At 50.8% G+C, this 13819-nt stretch overlaps 7 protein-coding genes across 7 annotated transcripts; 3 read left to right on the top strand and 4 right to left on the bottom strand.

The window, feature by feature from the left end:
- Positions 1–294: 294 nt before the first annotated feature.
- On the bottom strand, positions 295–1319 carry M437DRAFT_31842 (uncharacterized protein; the record flags this gene model as incomplete). Its single annotated transcript, XM_041019219.1, has 2 exons — positions 295–646; positions 703–1319. Coding segments are annotated over 2 exons (969 nt in total), but the record flags the coding sequence as incomplete, so codon positions are not given.
- Positions 1320–1811: 492 nt separating this feature from the next.
- Positions 1812–2073, top strand: M437DRAFT_80879 (uncharacterized protein; the record flags this gene model as incomplete). Its single annotated transcript, XM_041027436.1, has 2 exons — positions 1812–1973; positions 2053–2073. The coding sequence occupies 2 exons, from the start codon at positions 1812–1814 to the stop codon at positions 2071–2073; spliced, it is 183 nt and encodes a 60-aa protein (XP_040883411.1).
- Positions 2074–2333: 260 nt separating this feature from the next.
- Positions 2334–6746, bottom strand: M437DRAFT_39309 (uncharacterized protein; the record flags this gene model as incomplete). The annotated part of the gene is made up of 2 exons (XM_041019988.1): positions 2334–2677; positions 2744–6746. The coding sequence occupies 2 exons, from the start codon at positions 6744–6746 to the stop codon at positions 2334–2336; spliced, it is 4347 nt and encodes a 1448-aa protein (XP_040883410.1).
- Positions 6747–7234: 488 nt separating this feature from the next.
- On the top strand, positions 7235–8032 carry M437DRAFT_80877 (60S ribosomal protein L26; the record flags this gene model as incomplete). Its single annotated transcript, XM_041027435.1, has 3 exons — positions 7235–7253; positions 7307–7419; positions 7754–8032. The coding sequence occupies 3 exons, from the start codon at positions 7235–7237 to the stop codon at positions 8030–8032; spliced, it is 411 nt and encodes a 136-aa protein (XP_040883409.1).
- Positions 8033–10249: 2217 nt separating this feature from the next.
- On the top strand, positions 10250–10987 carry M437DRAFT_40084 (NAD(P)-binding protein; the record flags this gene model as incomplete). Its single annotated transcript, XM_041020124.1, has 1 exon — positions 10250–10987. The coding sequence occupies one exon, from the start codon at positions 10250–10252 to the stop codon at positions 10985–10987; it is 738 nt and encodes a 245-aa protein (XP_040883408.1).
- A 117-nt stretch (positions 10988–11104) lies between these two features.
- On the bottom strand, positions 11105–12274 carry M437DRAFT_39993 (uncharacterized protein; the record flags this gene model as incomplete). Its single annotated transcript, XM_041020113.1, has 1 exon — positions 11105–12274. The coding sequence occupies one exon, from the start codon at positions 12272–12274 to the stop codon at positions 11105–11107; it is 1170 nt and encodes a 389-aa protein (XP_040883407.1).
- Positions 12275–12550: 276 nt separating this feature from the next.
- Positions 12551–13555, bottom strand: M437DRAFT_71970 (uncharacterized protein; the record flags this gene model as incomplete). Its single annotated transcript, XM_041025767.1, has 2 exons — positions 12551–13368; positions 13513–13555. The coding sequence occupies 2 exons, from the start codon at positions 13553–13555 to the stop codon at positions 12551–12553; spliced, it is 861 nt and encodes a 286-aa protein (XP_040883406.1).
- Positions 13556–13819: the final 264 nt, after the last annotated feature.

The raw sequence follows: 13819 nt of genomic DNA, 5'->3' as shown, positions 1-13819 counted from the left end.
TTCAGGAAAGACCCAGGAGTATAAAAAATGTCGAAACAAAAGAAAACAAGATCCAACTCCCCAAATCTCGCCTTTGCGGTCCAGCCGCCTCCAACCCTTCAGAAAGAGCATGGATACGGTTTACCTAGAAGCCGCGATGCAGGCGCGCAACCAAAAATGCAGCAATTTTTTTCTCGCAATCCTCTACTCGGTATCCTTGACGTTACCGTTAGGCTCAGCAGCAACCTCGACCATCTCACCCACGCCCTCCGAAGCATCAGTAGTAATCTTTTGCGCCTCATCAAGGTTAATTCCCAATCGAATCTCTTCCTTGCGTTGTCTAGCCGCCTCGGTTTCCCTTCTCATAGCTTCCAAGTTCCAAGTACCGTCGTCTTCTTCGTCCGAGTCTTCGTCGTTCCAGTCGCCCTTTTCGAAGAGAGCACGTCCGGTGGCTTCCTTCATCTTTTGGGCTTCTTGTTCGGCGGCCTTCTTGTCCATGCGTTCCTTTTTCCATTTTGCGAATGTTTCTGCGTTGACGGGGGTCAGGGTGCCGGTAAGTTTGTGGCGTTCAGAGTCGAGGAAGTCTTCGAGTGTGAGGGTGTTGAGGGGGGATTTGTCCATGAGGGCCTTTTCGGCGGCGCGTTGTTCTTTTGTCTTGAGGACGAAGCTAGAAGGGTGTTAGTACGGAGGGAGAAGTGGTGAGAGGCAGAGAAAAAAACATACCCTGGTGGTAAACTGTGCTTGTACATGCACTTGTCGCCGCCATTAGGACAAGTCCAGAACCAACCGTACTTGCCATTCTCAACAGCCTCGATAAAGTACTTGCACACCTTATCGGTCGTCGTCTTGGGGTTACCATGCTTGGACAAGACAACACTGCGCAGCTTCTCCTCATCCCAATCGACCATATCATCCTTCTTCCTTTCCTCTTCTTGCTGCTCCTTCTCCAACTCTCTCGTATCAGTGTACAAACTCTTCTTCTCTCCCTTGATACCCTGACTCAAGTCATGCGAAAACTTGCACTTCCTCCCCTTCTCACAAGCGCCCTTTTTGAAAAACTGACACAGCACGGTTTTAGGGTCCACACCAAAGGGCACTTTTTGGATCTGGACGGGCTTGAAGAGTTCGGCGGCTTCCTTCTTTGCGGCTTCGGCGGCGGCCTTTTCCTTTTCGCGTGCAGCCTTTTCGGCGGCTTTGCGTTTCTCGTCGGCGGGCAGGTTGGAGGTGGCGGTGATTTGCTTGATTGCGCGTTGGGCGGCTCCTCCTTTTTTGTTCTTCATGCCGAAGGTCTTGTCGACGGCGACCTTCTTGGGCGCATTGTCCTGCTTTTTGGGCGGCATGGTGGACGAGTGGGTTGTGGCGATGCGGGAGACGAGAGAGTGAAGAGTGCAAGGCCCGTGGTTGGGTGTTTGGTATTCAGGTGATTGCAGACGAAAAGATTGTGTTTGGTGGCTGCTCTGCTTCAGTTCTTTGCGCTGGCTGTCCCCACCTTGTCGTCACTCGTCATTCGAGGGAAAGTGCAACTTTGAGAATTCGTGATGTGAAATCTTGGCGCCCCTCGGTGGACCTTCCCCATCTGGACGGCCAGCCACTGTACACGTACGCTCAGGACACCTTGATCTAGAGTGAAGCTATACCAGCATACTCGACTACTTCAATACACAACCCTGTCTTGCAGCTGATCCACTTTCTACCAAGTAAACACATCTTCATACTCTACAACCTCTCGCCTCGTCTTTACTCCACCTCGTAAGTCACCCAATCCATCTCCGAAACAACCCCAAGCTCACCAACGCAATCCAAGCTTGAAACACCCACCCATACACACAACAATGATTACCGACGACCAACTCTACCAACTCGCCATCTTCCTGGGCAGTGTCAGCATGCTCCTGATCGTCCTCTACCACTTCCTCGAAGTCAATGCCGAAAACGACGACAAGACTCCTCTGTCCGCCGAGCGCAAAGCAGACACTGTGCCTGGCGCGAAGCCCGTGAGATCATAAGACGCCCACACATCGAGGGACAGAGGGACTAGAAGAGTAGACGAGGACAAGTGTTTTACATGGCTAGGCGTTTGACGGAGTTTCATAAGTCGCTAGTCGCCGAATGTGCTTCGCGCGCGACGGGCTGGTTCGATTCAAGTACAGTACAGGGCGATACCAAAAGAGTTATGATTTGTCGTGGAATTATATCTTGATTTTTTTGTTCTTGTTCAAGTTATGCACATGCGACAAGACTTTGTGGTCTGCTTCCTGCAGCCACGTCTTTGTCCAAGCTATCGGATGCTTCCTGAGCTATCCCTTTGTGTCAATTCCTCCTCTGTATCGTACATCTGACAACCCCTTGACCAACTATTCGGGTGGGTAAGCAGGGCCATCCTCATTAGGATCCACAAACTCAAAAAAGTCTTCGTCGTCAAGAAAGTTGCGTTTGAACTCTTCGGTAAACAAAACGCTTCCTGCCTTTGTCAATGCTGGTCCAACGATTCGTTTCTTCTCCTCCATTTGCTGCAGCAACTTCTCATCGTTCAGCCGAGATCCAGTGAGGTTGCTAAGTCTTCTGGCTGCTGCTTCTGCTTCTTGCTGTGCTGCCCACTCCTTTGTTCCTTGTTTCGGTGGTGCCATCGAGATGATTGGCGTCACCAACCTGCCGTGTGAGTCGGAAAGATATGCATCTGACCGTTCAGAGTACCGGTCTGAATGTCAAAGGTTAGCAAGAAAAGGTGAAATTTTTATTATGCATCAAGGGATTCAAGAGCCACCTGATAGTCCTGAGCGAGGTCCGTCACCCAGAGTACGTGAGATCGGCTTGACGTGCTGTGATTCCATGTGCTCCATCCATTGAGCCATATCGTCAAAAGCAGTCACCTCGTCTTCTTGGAAGCATCCGAACCATGCGCATTCGTAATCGCCCTCTGCTGTCTTTCTGCCGTGAAGTTTGAGCACGTGTTTGCGAAGCGTGTCGATGTTGTGCAATTCCGCACCGCAGTCTTCCCACTCGCACTTGTACACGTTGAACTCAACTTGAGGCTCCTTGACTTCGACAACAGGTTTGGGCTGTCTGTTACGACGCTGCTTTGGTAGTGCATAGCTTGGCGCGGCTTGAACTCGAGATGTTCGCGGAGCTGTTGATGACTTGGAAATTGTGCCGTCACCACTCTCGCCTGCTGCTGCTGCAAGTGCCGCCTTACTATGGATGCTCTTGCGCCAACCGACAGGGCGACCTTTTCTCTTGATCGGATTACCATTCTCATCATACTCGGTGACTTGTGAGCGGAACGCTGTATAGCCAACCGGCTTGTCTGGAATCGGTGTTGACGACATGTTTTGTGTTTGTTGTTCACGAGGTGTATCAGTCGCGATGGACGATGGCGCGCGTTGATGAAGGTCGGTATGTCGGCGAGCCGCGGGTTTAGCCGGAGATTTTCCGTTGCCAACTTCACTCGAAGTGACGGCAAGGCTCTTGCGAGGTCGTCCAGACTTGGCCTTAGGGAATGGTTTCCTCATGCGGCCCTGGTTGCCTTTTTTCGTCTCGATCTCTACAGCGACGAGTTGGCTGGTTGATGCGTGGCGAGATGTTGAAGGAGCTGGTGTGTTTTCACTTGTGGAAGCTCCGTTAGTGGCAGTGATGGGAGGAGCGACATCAGAAGTGAGACCTTCGTCTTCACTTCCACCTTCGTCGTCAGCATCTGTTGCGGCCCTCTCAATTGTCTCCGCTTCCGCTGTAGACTCTCTGTCTGCCTCTGCAGGTTCAACTGGCTCAACTATTGGCTCACCAGGATCAATGATATCCCAGCGAATCGTGTCAAGATCAAACTTGTCCTGTTCGACATCCTTGGAATGCAGCTTGAGGAAGTTGTGCATTACGTTGAGATGTTGATTCAAGGGTCGCATGTCTGGATGACGTCCTGTCGCTAGAAGAACATCTCTACAGATTGTTCGTGGATCATATCTAGACTTGCGTGCAACCTTAGCACGTCTGATAGGTTCGACCAGAACTTGATTCCTGAGTTCCATGTGTTTGCTGACGATCATGGGACGTGCAGCAGTGGCAGCATTGGAGGGTACAGGATTAGTGGGCCAGTATTGGCCATTGAAGTAGTACTGCTGGATTTGAGGCACAACAGGATTGAAGTGACCATTGCTATGAGCATGATTGACGTGTTCCGAAGCCATGTTCATATCGTATTGTCCAGTGTTGGCCTGCTTTGCTGAAGGCATATCCTCATCAGAGTCAGAGTTCATTGCTGACATATCCACAAGTTCGTCAAAGTTGCGCTTGCGAGCTGCCTCTCCCTTGTTGGCTGGCGGCGGTCTTGGTACTGCTGGAGGCGTTGGTCTTGCAATGTTGGGTGCTTGGCTGGGTTGCTGGAAGTATGGACTAGAGTACTTGCTATGCTGATTCTGAAGATTCTGTATCACTGCTCGTTGTTGCTGCTGCTGTTGATTTTGTTGGCGCGGTGGCTGATGCTGAGGTTGAGGTGGTGTGTATGATGTCGAGTAGACTGGAGCACCATCCACAGGAGCCCACTGTGATTGGTAGTTTACAGTTGGCGCGTCAACAGAATGCGCTCCAGAAAAGTATGGTTGCGAGACAGGGGGAGCAGCTGGAGGTACAGAGTCGCGGCCGGTCAGATCAACAACGTTCGATCGTTCTTGAAGATTGGCCAATGCAGCACGACTGGGTCGACCTCGTTGTCCTGGAAACTTGCCAATGTTAGGATGCTTCTTTGCTGCCGGCACAGACTGTGGTGTGGCTTGTGCAGACTGAGTTGAAGGCTGAGGTGGAGGAGCTGCAGCTGCTGGAGGTTGTGCTGGCGGTAAAGCAGGAGATGCCGGCTTGTTCTGGTTCGCTTTTGCAGAATCAGGAACGACCGACAACAAAGCACGAGCAAACTGAGCTCGGTCAACATACAAACCCATGCGCTCAAGACTTTCGCAAAGAGTCATGTATGAAGGATTTGGTGCAAGTAATGCATGAATTGCTTCGACCGAGACCAGCTTATTGACATTCTCCTTTCTCGCATTCAACCACCTTGTAGCAGTCTCGGCCAATGTTGCCTTCTTGCCAGGAGGCCAGATAGCGTTAGGACCCCCGGGAGGTGGAGGCACAGCCACTTGCTTACGAGTGTTTGCCTGGGGATTACTAGGCCCAGCAGTAGCAGGCTGAGGAACAGCAACAGATGGCGGAGCAGGAGGAGCAGAGACCATAGGAGCTTGGGGTGCCTGATTTTGCGCAGGTGTAAACACAGGTCGAGCAGGGCCCTGTGGTCGTTGTGCGGGAGCTTGAGCTGCAGCTGGAGCTGGAGTGTTGCCTTGGGATTTACTCAGATGAGCCTGCCTCTCGCTTTCCCACATACGTGCAAACATTTGTGGATCAGCCTGGTTGAGATCACGCATCTTTCTGAAAATAGCAGCCATCTCGGTTTCAAGATCACCGCTATTGCCGCCGCCAGAGTTTGCGTCTGCCATAGCAGCAGCCATCATCCTATGTCCAGTAGCCTGGACTGTGGTTTCCGCAGAAGGGTCGTTCGTGGGACGCTGCTGAGACGCCATATGTTGCTGATATTGCCTTCGCTTCGCTTCTTCCTGGTTTGCAAGCTCTCGCGAAAGGCGCAGACTCTCCTGTCTCTTGGCCTCTTCCTTGCGCTTCTCCGCAGCTTTCCGCTCTTCTTCAACCTTGCGCTTCACTTCTTCCTCTACTTTTCGTTTGGCCTCCTCTTCAGCCCCTCGTTTAGCTTCCTCCTCTGCCTTCTTGCGAGCTTCCTCTTCTGCTTTTTCCCTCGCTTCTTCTTCTGCTTTTCGCTTTACTTCCTCTTCAGCCTTGCGTTTTGCTTCTTCCTCTGCCTTGATTCTAGCCTCTTCCTCTGCTCGTCGCTTCTCTTCAGCTTCAGCCTTCTTGCGTGCTTCGGCTAATTTGCGCTGCTGCTCTGGCCAAGGATCGTAGACTGCAACAGGATCTACAGTAATAGGTCCAGGACCGTAGCCTTGATCCGGAGGGTTTGACTGACGGGCGTATCCAGAACTAGCTCGTTGGTGAACGGAGCTTGGAGTGACACTTGGGGCACGCGGTTGGCCGACGTTAGCGGAGGTATGTGATGCGGCTGTCGTCAAGTGATGGTCGCGAGGGTTTGTCGAGGCGACGGAGGATACGCTAGATCGAGGACCACTTGGCTGTTGTTGCTGTTGGCGAGCAGAGTAGGGACTGGCTGGGCGAAAGCTGGAAGCAGAGTAGTCGTAGGATGTGGGTTGGTTTGATGTGGTCGTCTGAGCTCTCGGCTGTTCTGACTGGGTATATGAAGAGTATGAATATGTGCCAGCGTTCGATGTGGGCTGAGAATAGGACTGCGCGGGGCTATAAGTGGCAGTGTTGCTAGCTGACCGCTGTTCTTGCTGATAGAGAGGAGAGGGATTGGCGGCTCGTCGATCGGATGTATTCCATGAGGAGTCTGAGCGAGAGTTCGTATCGTATTGGCGGTTGGAAGTGGATGTATGTTCCTGTGCACTCAGGTGGCTCAGGGTCTCGGCAGCACGACTCTCTGTTGACTGGTAGTTGTAGTATGGCTGGTTCGAGTAGCCTGCAGTGTAGGATTGCTGATATCCAGGAGGAGCAGAAGGCTGTGACTGCGGAGTTTGGGTGGCCTGTCGCTGCTGGGTCGCAGGCTGCTGAGAGGTTGGGGTGTAGTAATTCTGGTGGTGTTGCTGATTGTATTGACTGCCTACAGGATCGTAACGAGTGCCGTAGTGGCTGTTGTATGGGGCCATCACGATGCGACAGCAAATGCGAGCAGATATGCGAGCTCAATCAAGAAGTCGAAGACGCGACCACCAGGGCCAGACGAAATGACGCGCCGCAGAGTCCTCGGCGATGAGGCCTGGACGGGCGGTGAAGGCTGTGTCTCACTTCGCCAGAACGAGACGTGTACAGTTCTAGTATTTACAGTAGTCCATTAGAGCAATGGCGACTTGCCTTTGACTCCGGCGCATGCTCTTACTCGCCCCGTCAAGGCATCGCACGCATCGGCGCAAGCACAACGCGAAGCCTCGGGAGTCTGGAGTCTGAGAGTGTCGAAGCACGGGCCCGACAAACAGCTGCCAAGACTCGACTCTTGCTCGTTTCCAGCCCGAGGATCTGCCGCACTGGCGCACAGAATTTGCTGGTCGCGCTTTCTCAGTTTTGCTGCTCGATCTTTTGTGACGACCAGCGACTTTGAACCCGACAGACTATCCGGACTCGCCCAACCACCGACAAGATGACCAAGATCAACACCTGTATGCGCTTTGGATTCAGCGACATGATCTACCACTAACCCTCGTCCGCCCAGCCCTGTCTTCTTCCAGAAGAAAGTCGCGCAAGGCGCACTTCTCTGCCCCCTCCAGCGTCCGCCGCACCATCATGAGCGCCCCTCTCTCCAAGGAGCTCCGTGAGAAGTACAACGTATGATCGCCCCGATCCAATCGACGACGACGCATTTTCGCACACAAGAAAGAGATGGAGGCATTGGGAGAAACACGGCACCACAAATCAGACTGCACATCCACTCAACACCCGTCGCACACGACCATCACCCACCACATCAGACCTCGGTCTACCACCACAATGCCACCACGCTGCATCAACCGCCGCGACGCGACCCCGACTCGATGACCCACAACACGACCATCTGATGCCGTTGTTTCTCTCAGAAGACCTATGCACCATAACCCCCCAAACCAAAACAATGCTCGTCGATCGGCTGTCTTTGTATGATGCTAATAAAAGTGTCGTTCAGGTCCGCTCGATCCCCATCCGCAAGGACGATGAGGTCACCATTGTCCGTGGCTCCAACAAGGGCCGCGAGGGCAAGGTCACATCTGTCTACCGTCTCAAGTGGGTCATCCACGTCGACCGCGTCGCCCGCGAGAAGTCCAACGGCCAGTCCGTTCCCCTCGGCATCGCCCCCTCCAAGGTCGTCATCACCTCCCTCAAGCTCGACAAGGACCGTGAGGAGATCCTTGCTCGCATCGCCAAGGGCCGTGAGCTCGCCAAGGAGAAGTCCCAGAAGGCTTAAATACTTTGACCTGATCAAGTCTGTCGTATGAAACGAAAAAAGCTTTGCTGTCTTTCTCCAAAAATCTTCATATTCCCCAACCTCTCTCACTGACGAGAGCACGACCGAACCACCTCCTGCTTCCTTTGCTCCTCCTTTTACTTCTAGCGCGTTTCCGGGGTTTTCCTCATTGGCAAATGAGGGTCATCAATTCATGGTTATGAAAAGGAGGTTTCGATCAATTTTGTCGGCAATGAAATAAAATCATTTCAAAACAAGACAATGCAATACTTTTGTTGTCCGACAACAAGCGCGAGACACTTATGAGGCATATTCTTCTCCTCTCGACTCATGTGACTGACCTTTTTCTCCTTTCCTCTCTTTCCTTCCACCCACCGCTAGAATATCTACTCACAAGCCAAAATAACCATGGCCTGGAAGAGTTATACGACTAGCGAAGATTGAATGCCCGGGGCTGAATACCCCTCTCGCCTGCAGACCGTCTGCTCTAGAATTTCAGTAGGGTAACCGGTTTGATGGTGAGATACATCTTTGCATGCCTTGCTGATGTCTAACGACATTTACCATCATTAGACGGTGTAGTCTTGTCGTCTAACAGGTAAGGTACAGTCTTGTGTAACTTTGTCAAATCAATTCGATATTCACACCTTCATGCTTCCTTCCATCTCATCTCTGTATGTGATCTGGTTATCTTTCTCGCCGTTGCTCTCATATTCAACATCGAATAAATATTACATCTCTGTTTATGTGGTACAGCTAGAAAGTCGAACATCCTTCTCGCTGGTGCCAATTGGCTTGCATCGATTTCTGGGAAACACTTTTTCGGCACTGCCCTAGCACGTCACCGCGGCATCTATTCAATAGTAGTCTTAAGAGCAAGACGTGCTGTTCCTACCATTGGAAGATGTAGCGTACATCGTGCTGTTGTCTCTTGGGTTCTGGTGTTGAACAGCACGATGAGATATTCTCAGAACATATCTGATCTTGCCAAAATCATACCCCAATTCCGGTCATTGATCTCGCTCAGTGAATCACACTCCATCTGATATCAGTTCCCATATCTGAGTGCCTATACTGTATGACGTTTTGCGATGTGTTGTTCGACGAGTGACCTACTCGAATATTTCAAAACCGACCAAGCTGTAAGCAGCAAAATCACAAGAAACACAAATTATATCAACCATTGTAGTTTAGTACACCACAACAACGGTACAACGACAAGTTTAAATAGCCTAGGTGTTCTCTTATACCACCAGAGTACATGATTAAGAATATATGACACTAGAAGAGGCTATCTTGATGCCCAGCACATAGGAGCAGGGTCACCACACTCGCACCAAAGAAATCTCAAGAAAGTGCAACCCTGACCTTAAAGAGTTGCTTCCGCAATTTTTGCAAGGAATTGAAGATATCAAAAAGTGATCACAGACAGCTGTCGACAAGAAGAGAGAAAAGATCTCATGTATTTTCGATTTGCCAACATCTCTCCTTCTCTAGTTAATAAAGTCAATACAAGCAGAAATGATCCATCGTCATAAAGCTTCAGCAAAAAAACTTTTCTGTACCAACGTTCGGAACAACCACATCACACAGAAAAAGACCACTGGTAGGACTCGACAAAGGCAAAGTCATCTGCTGTCAGTAGCAACAGCAAAACAAAATGATCACGCCAGGGGTCGAACCTGGAATCTCTTGATTCGTAGTCAAGCGCCTTGCCATTGGGCCACGCAACCAATTGATGAACAGCAGATAGTCCGTATACCATATGAACCATTTTCCACGCTGCCAGCATCTGCATCTACATGAGAGGACAGCCATTGAGCAGGGAAGGCAAAGAGATGAGAATGTTGCGTTCAAATTCCGTCAAGCAATTGTCTTGTGTAAGCATAGCAGGCATAGCATGCTGCTTCAGAACGAGATGCCTTCACTTCTATGAACAAGAGGGTGACATGTCATGCTCTTTGAGAAGTTGAGCAACGAGCAAAGGAGGTCGCTGCCCCCAGGCCTCGGAGTTAGAAATGACAATCCCCGAGACGAACCCCTCCTTCCCCATTGATCACGTCACTACTTTCTAGCTTGGAGCTTCGAATTGCTTTCAAATCAACCTTGATGTGTTGAGTCAACAACAGGAATATAACCATCCTCTGCTTGACTGCTCGACAATAGCTACCAATTGATCTTACCATTCCTCGTACCTTGACACTCCAGAACACCACCATGTCGAAAGCCTTTGCAATCATCGCAGGAGTAGGCCCAGGCACCGGCGCCTCTGTAGCCAGAAAATTCGCCCTGAGCTATCCCGTCGCCCTCCTCGCCCGCAACCCAGACAACTACACCTCTCTGGTCGACGAAATCAACAAATCAGGCGGAAAAGCCATCGGCATCTCCACCGACGTATCCTCATCCACCTCCATCTCCTCCGCAATTTCCGAAATCAAAGAAAAATACGGCGACAAGTGTGCTGCTGCTGTCTTCAATGCTAGTGGCCCGTTTGCTAGAAAGAGTATCTTGGAATTGACGGAGAAGGAGTTTACAGGCGGTTATGAGGTTTCTTGCAAGGGAGCTTTCTTGTTTTCGCAGCAGACGTTGCCGTTGTTGCTTGCTCATACCAATGATGAGGGGGCCAAGTATCCGGGAACTCTGATCTTTACGGGTGCGACTGCGTCGGTTAAGTCGAATGCTCTGATGTCGGCTTTCAGTACTGGCAAGTACGCTATGCGTGCGCTGTCGCAGAGCATTGCGAGGGAGTTTGCGCCAAAGGGTGTGCATGTTGCTCATGCTATCATCGATGGTGTCATTGATATCCCAAGGACCAAGGAGTGGTTGAAGGATATGCCACCAGAGGCAAAGATCGAGGCTGATGCTATCGCCGAAGCCTACTGGAATCTGCACACACAGGGCAAGAGATGTTTCACCAATGAGATTGATATCAGACCTATGCTGGAGAAGTGGTAAAGGCTTGATATAATAACCAAGGCTATGAGAAACGCTCTGCAGAAAAAGAAAAGGGGTATCATTCGCAAATTCAAAAAACGCCATGTCCAAATCAAAAGTGTCCGCGCAAGCGTGTGTCTAGAAAAGAAATGTGGGCAATTCATGCACCTCCTGCTCTTCAGTCTTGATCTTCTTCTCTTCTCGCTCACGTCTCAATCGAGCTTCTCTGCGTCGTGCAACTGCTGATGTCGCAGACTGAGAAGGTTGTGGGATGGAAGGGAAGCCGAAGTCCGGCTCTAGCTTGATCTCTGGCTCCTTTTCCATTACTGGAGAGGGTTTGCGTGTTGTGCGCTTCGGTGCAGGTCGAGAGATCTCGCGGTCGATGCTCTTGCACTTCTTATGGGACGATCTGTCGGAGGGGTCTGAGAGGGTTGTAGACGAGGATTGCCGATGGGACGTCTGCTTGACATTGTTCGAATGTGTGGTGCGCGGGTTTGCGAATTGTTTGAAGATGTTGTTCGGACGAATTGGTGTGGGCGTCACAGGTGGACGAGACAGAGACCTGGATGACTTGGGAGCGTCGAGATCGTCGTCAGTCGTGTCTTCTTCGACCTTTGGTTCCTTCTTGACTTCCGGACTCTTCTCTCGTTGCAGCGGTCTTCCTCGCAAATCCAGTGGTCGTGCTCGATCAAAGCCAGCAGCAGCTCTGGTACTGCTGCGTCCAACAGCTTTGGCCGGCTGAAGCCTCTCCCTCTTCCTCGGGCTCATCATCAAGCTAGCAAGGTGTGTACCCTCCCAAGGATCAGCCTCTTCCTGCTCCTCCTCATCCTTCATAAGAGCCTTGACACCAGCTCTCTGCAACTCTCCCAACTTCTTCCTCTGTCCATCTTTGCTCAGCTGTCCAACCACAGGTCTGGCAATCGCATCTGCACCTCCCAAAGCTCTTTCTCTGTTCCTAGCCAGCTCTTTCTGTCGTCTGTATTCTGCGTGCGCGAGGTGTGCGGTGAAGAGCTGTGCAGTTGCCATAAACTCATCCGTCACCATTCTCCAGCCATCATCTGCATCCCAGCCCGGTCGCATAAACTCTTGCTTTGGAGGCGCGGGCGGAGGAGACGTTGAAGGCGAGCGAACTGTTGTTACACCTCGACGAGCGACGGCTGCTGGTGTGCGGATAAATTCATCGAGGACATCCGGAGGAGAAGACGGCGGAGAGGTGTCAACTCTGCGGCGTTTGACTGCGGTAGGTGTCGCGCGGGGTTTGCGATCAGGTGGAGCTGGGTTGGCGAGCCATGGTAATGTTCGCGGCATCTGAATGTGTGGTGCACCTGTTGGCGTAGGAAAGTGAAGGAAGACGCGTTAAGTGGAAAGTGGTTCGCGTGTGGAGGGGTCGGAGATGACATGCGCCAAGTGAAATTTATATACCTAGGTATGGAGTTGGGGTCTTCTTTGTTGCAACACCTTCTTTGATTGTTTACTACTAGCACATTCTTCTATACAAATATCGAAAGAGACAGGCAAGTCACGAATGTGTTGGCACTTCTTGTACGCTCAAGAATCTTCTTTTCCGATTTTCGTCTACATCAATCAGCCCAATTTTGGACCCGGAACATCGGACACAAAGTGCTTCATCAGTGTCTGATTGTTCTTTCGCTGCAAACTCGATTCCATAGCTCTCTGTTGTCGTCTTGCTGTTCGTAGTTGGTTGTGTTGTGCAAGTAATATCGCACGTTGCTGAGGGTGAGGAAGATGCGCCAGAGCAAGACGATCGTTAGAACTGAGCGTGCCGAGCTGCTTATCCATTCTCAAGGCACGAAGGTCTTGTCTGGTGAGCGCTTGCTTATGAGAATGCTGATCGGGCATTGATGAGGTGTTGAGGTTGGAGGCGTCCAAAGACGATGTATCCAAAGGCGACAGAGCCACATGTTGAGCTGATGACCTCTGCCGCTGTTGAGTAGGCCGCACAGAACGAGACATGATCACCTTTCCTGAAAGCAGTGTAACATTATCGCCATCAACCTCGACTCCTGTACCGTCTCCTTCGAAATCCCAAAATTCTCGATACTCGGACTCCATATCAGAGATGTCGAAAGCACAATGCTTCTTGCCAAGCATATGTTGTTGAATTGCTTGGGTGTTACGTCTTTGTGTGCCACATGTCAGACACTCGTGGTAGACCGAGATGACAAAGTTCAGGTATGTGAGTAGAGTTGTTGGATCCACGGTAAGCTGATGCGGTGAAGGGATTGTCATGCCATGGGATTTGGACATGTGGTCGAGGTTGATATCGACATTCTCGGACGTGCTGAGGCAGAAGAGGCAACGTGTTGGATCAAATTTTGTGCTGTCGAAAGCTTCTGAAGCACTATCATCATCGGTCGAAAATTTGTGCTCAGGATCATAATCTATGATGTCCTGTAGGGGCTTGTGTTGAGTTGCATGGTCAGACTGGCTGGTGACACCAGAAGTTCCAGATGCGTTGCTAGCCGTGGTCATTCTTTATAGAGGGGATGAAGTATGGAAAAAATAGAGATTGCGATGGAGTATACCTAGCCTCTGAATGAGACCTACCATGATATATACAGCAGGCATGGCTCACTGATCAGGATTATACAGCCATGATTGGCCAGTCAGCACTGCGACGAATGATTTTGTCGCAATCATTCTGGTTGACTCATGCCTCAAGGTGATCCAGACAGCTGAGCAAGCATTCAGCCAATACTGGACCTCTTCGTGCGCCTCATTCAATTGTCATATCATGTTTATACAATGGATGTTAAGAGAAGTGTTGTGATAGGTTGTGGGTGTTATTGCGATGAGTCAGAAAGTGCACTCGGAGTTCGTGACCGATTGGTT

The sequence above is a fragment of the Aureobasidium melanogenum genome (genome assembly GCF_000721775.1).
Source record: "Aureobasidium melanogenum CBS 110374 unplaced genomic scaffold scaffold_2, whole genome shotgun sequence".
NCBI classification, from domain to species: Eukaryota; Fungi; Ascomycota; class Dothideomycetes; order Dothideales; family Saccotheciaceae; genus Aureobasidium; species Aureobasidium melanogenum.
This window is presented reverse-complemented; position numbering and strand designations above follow the sequence as displayed.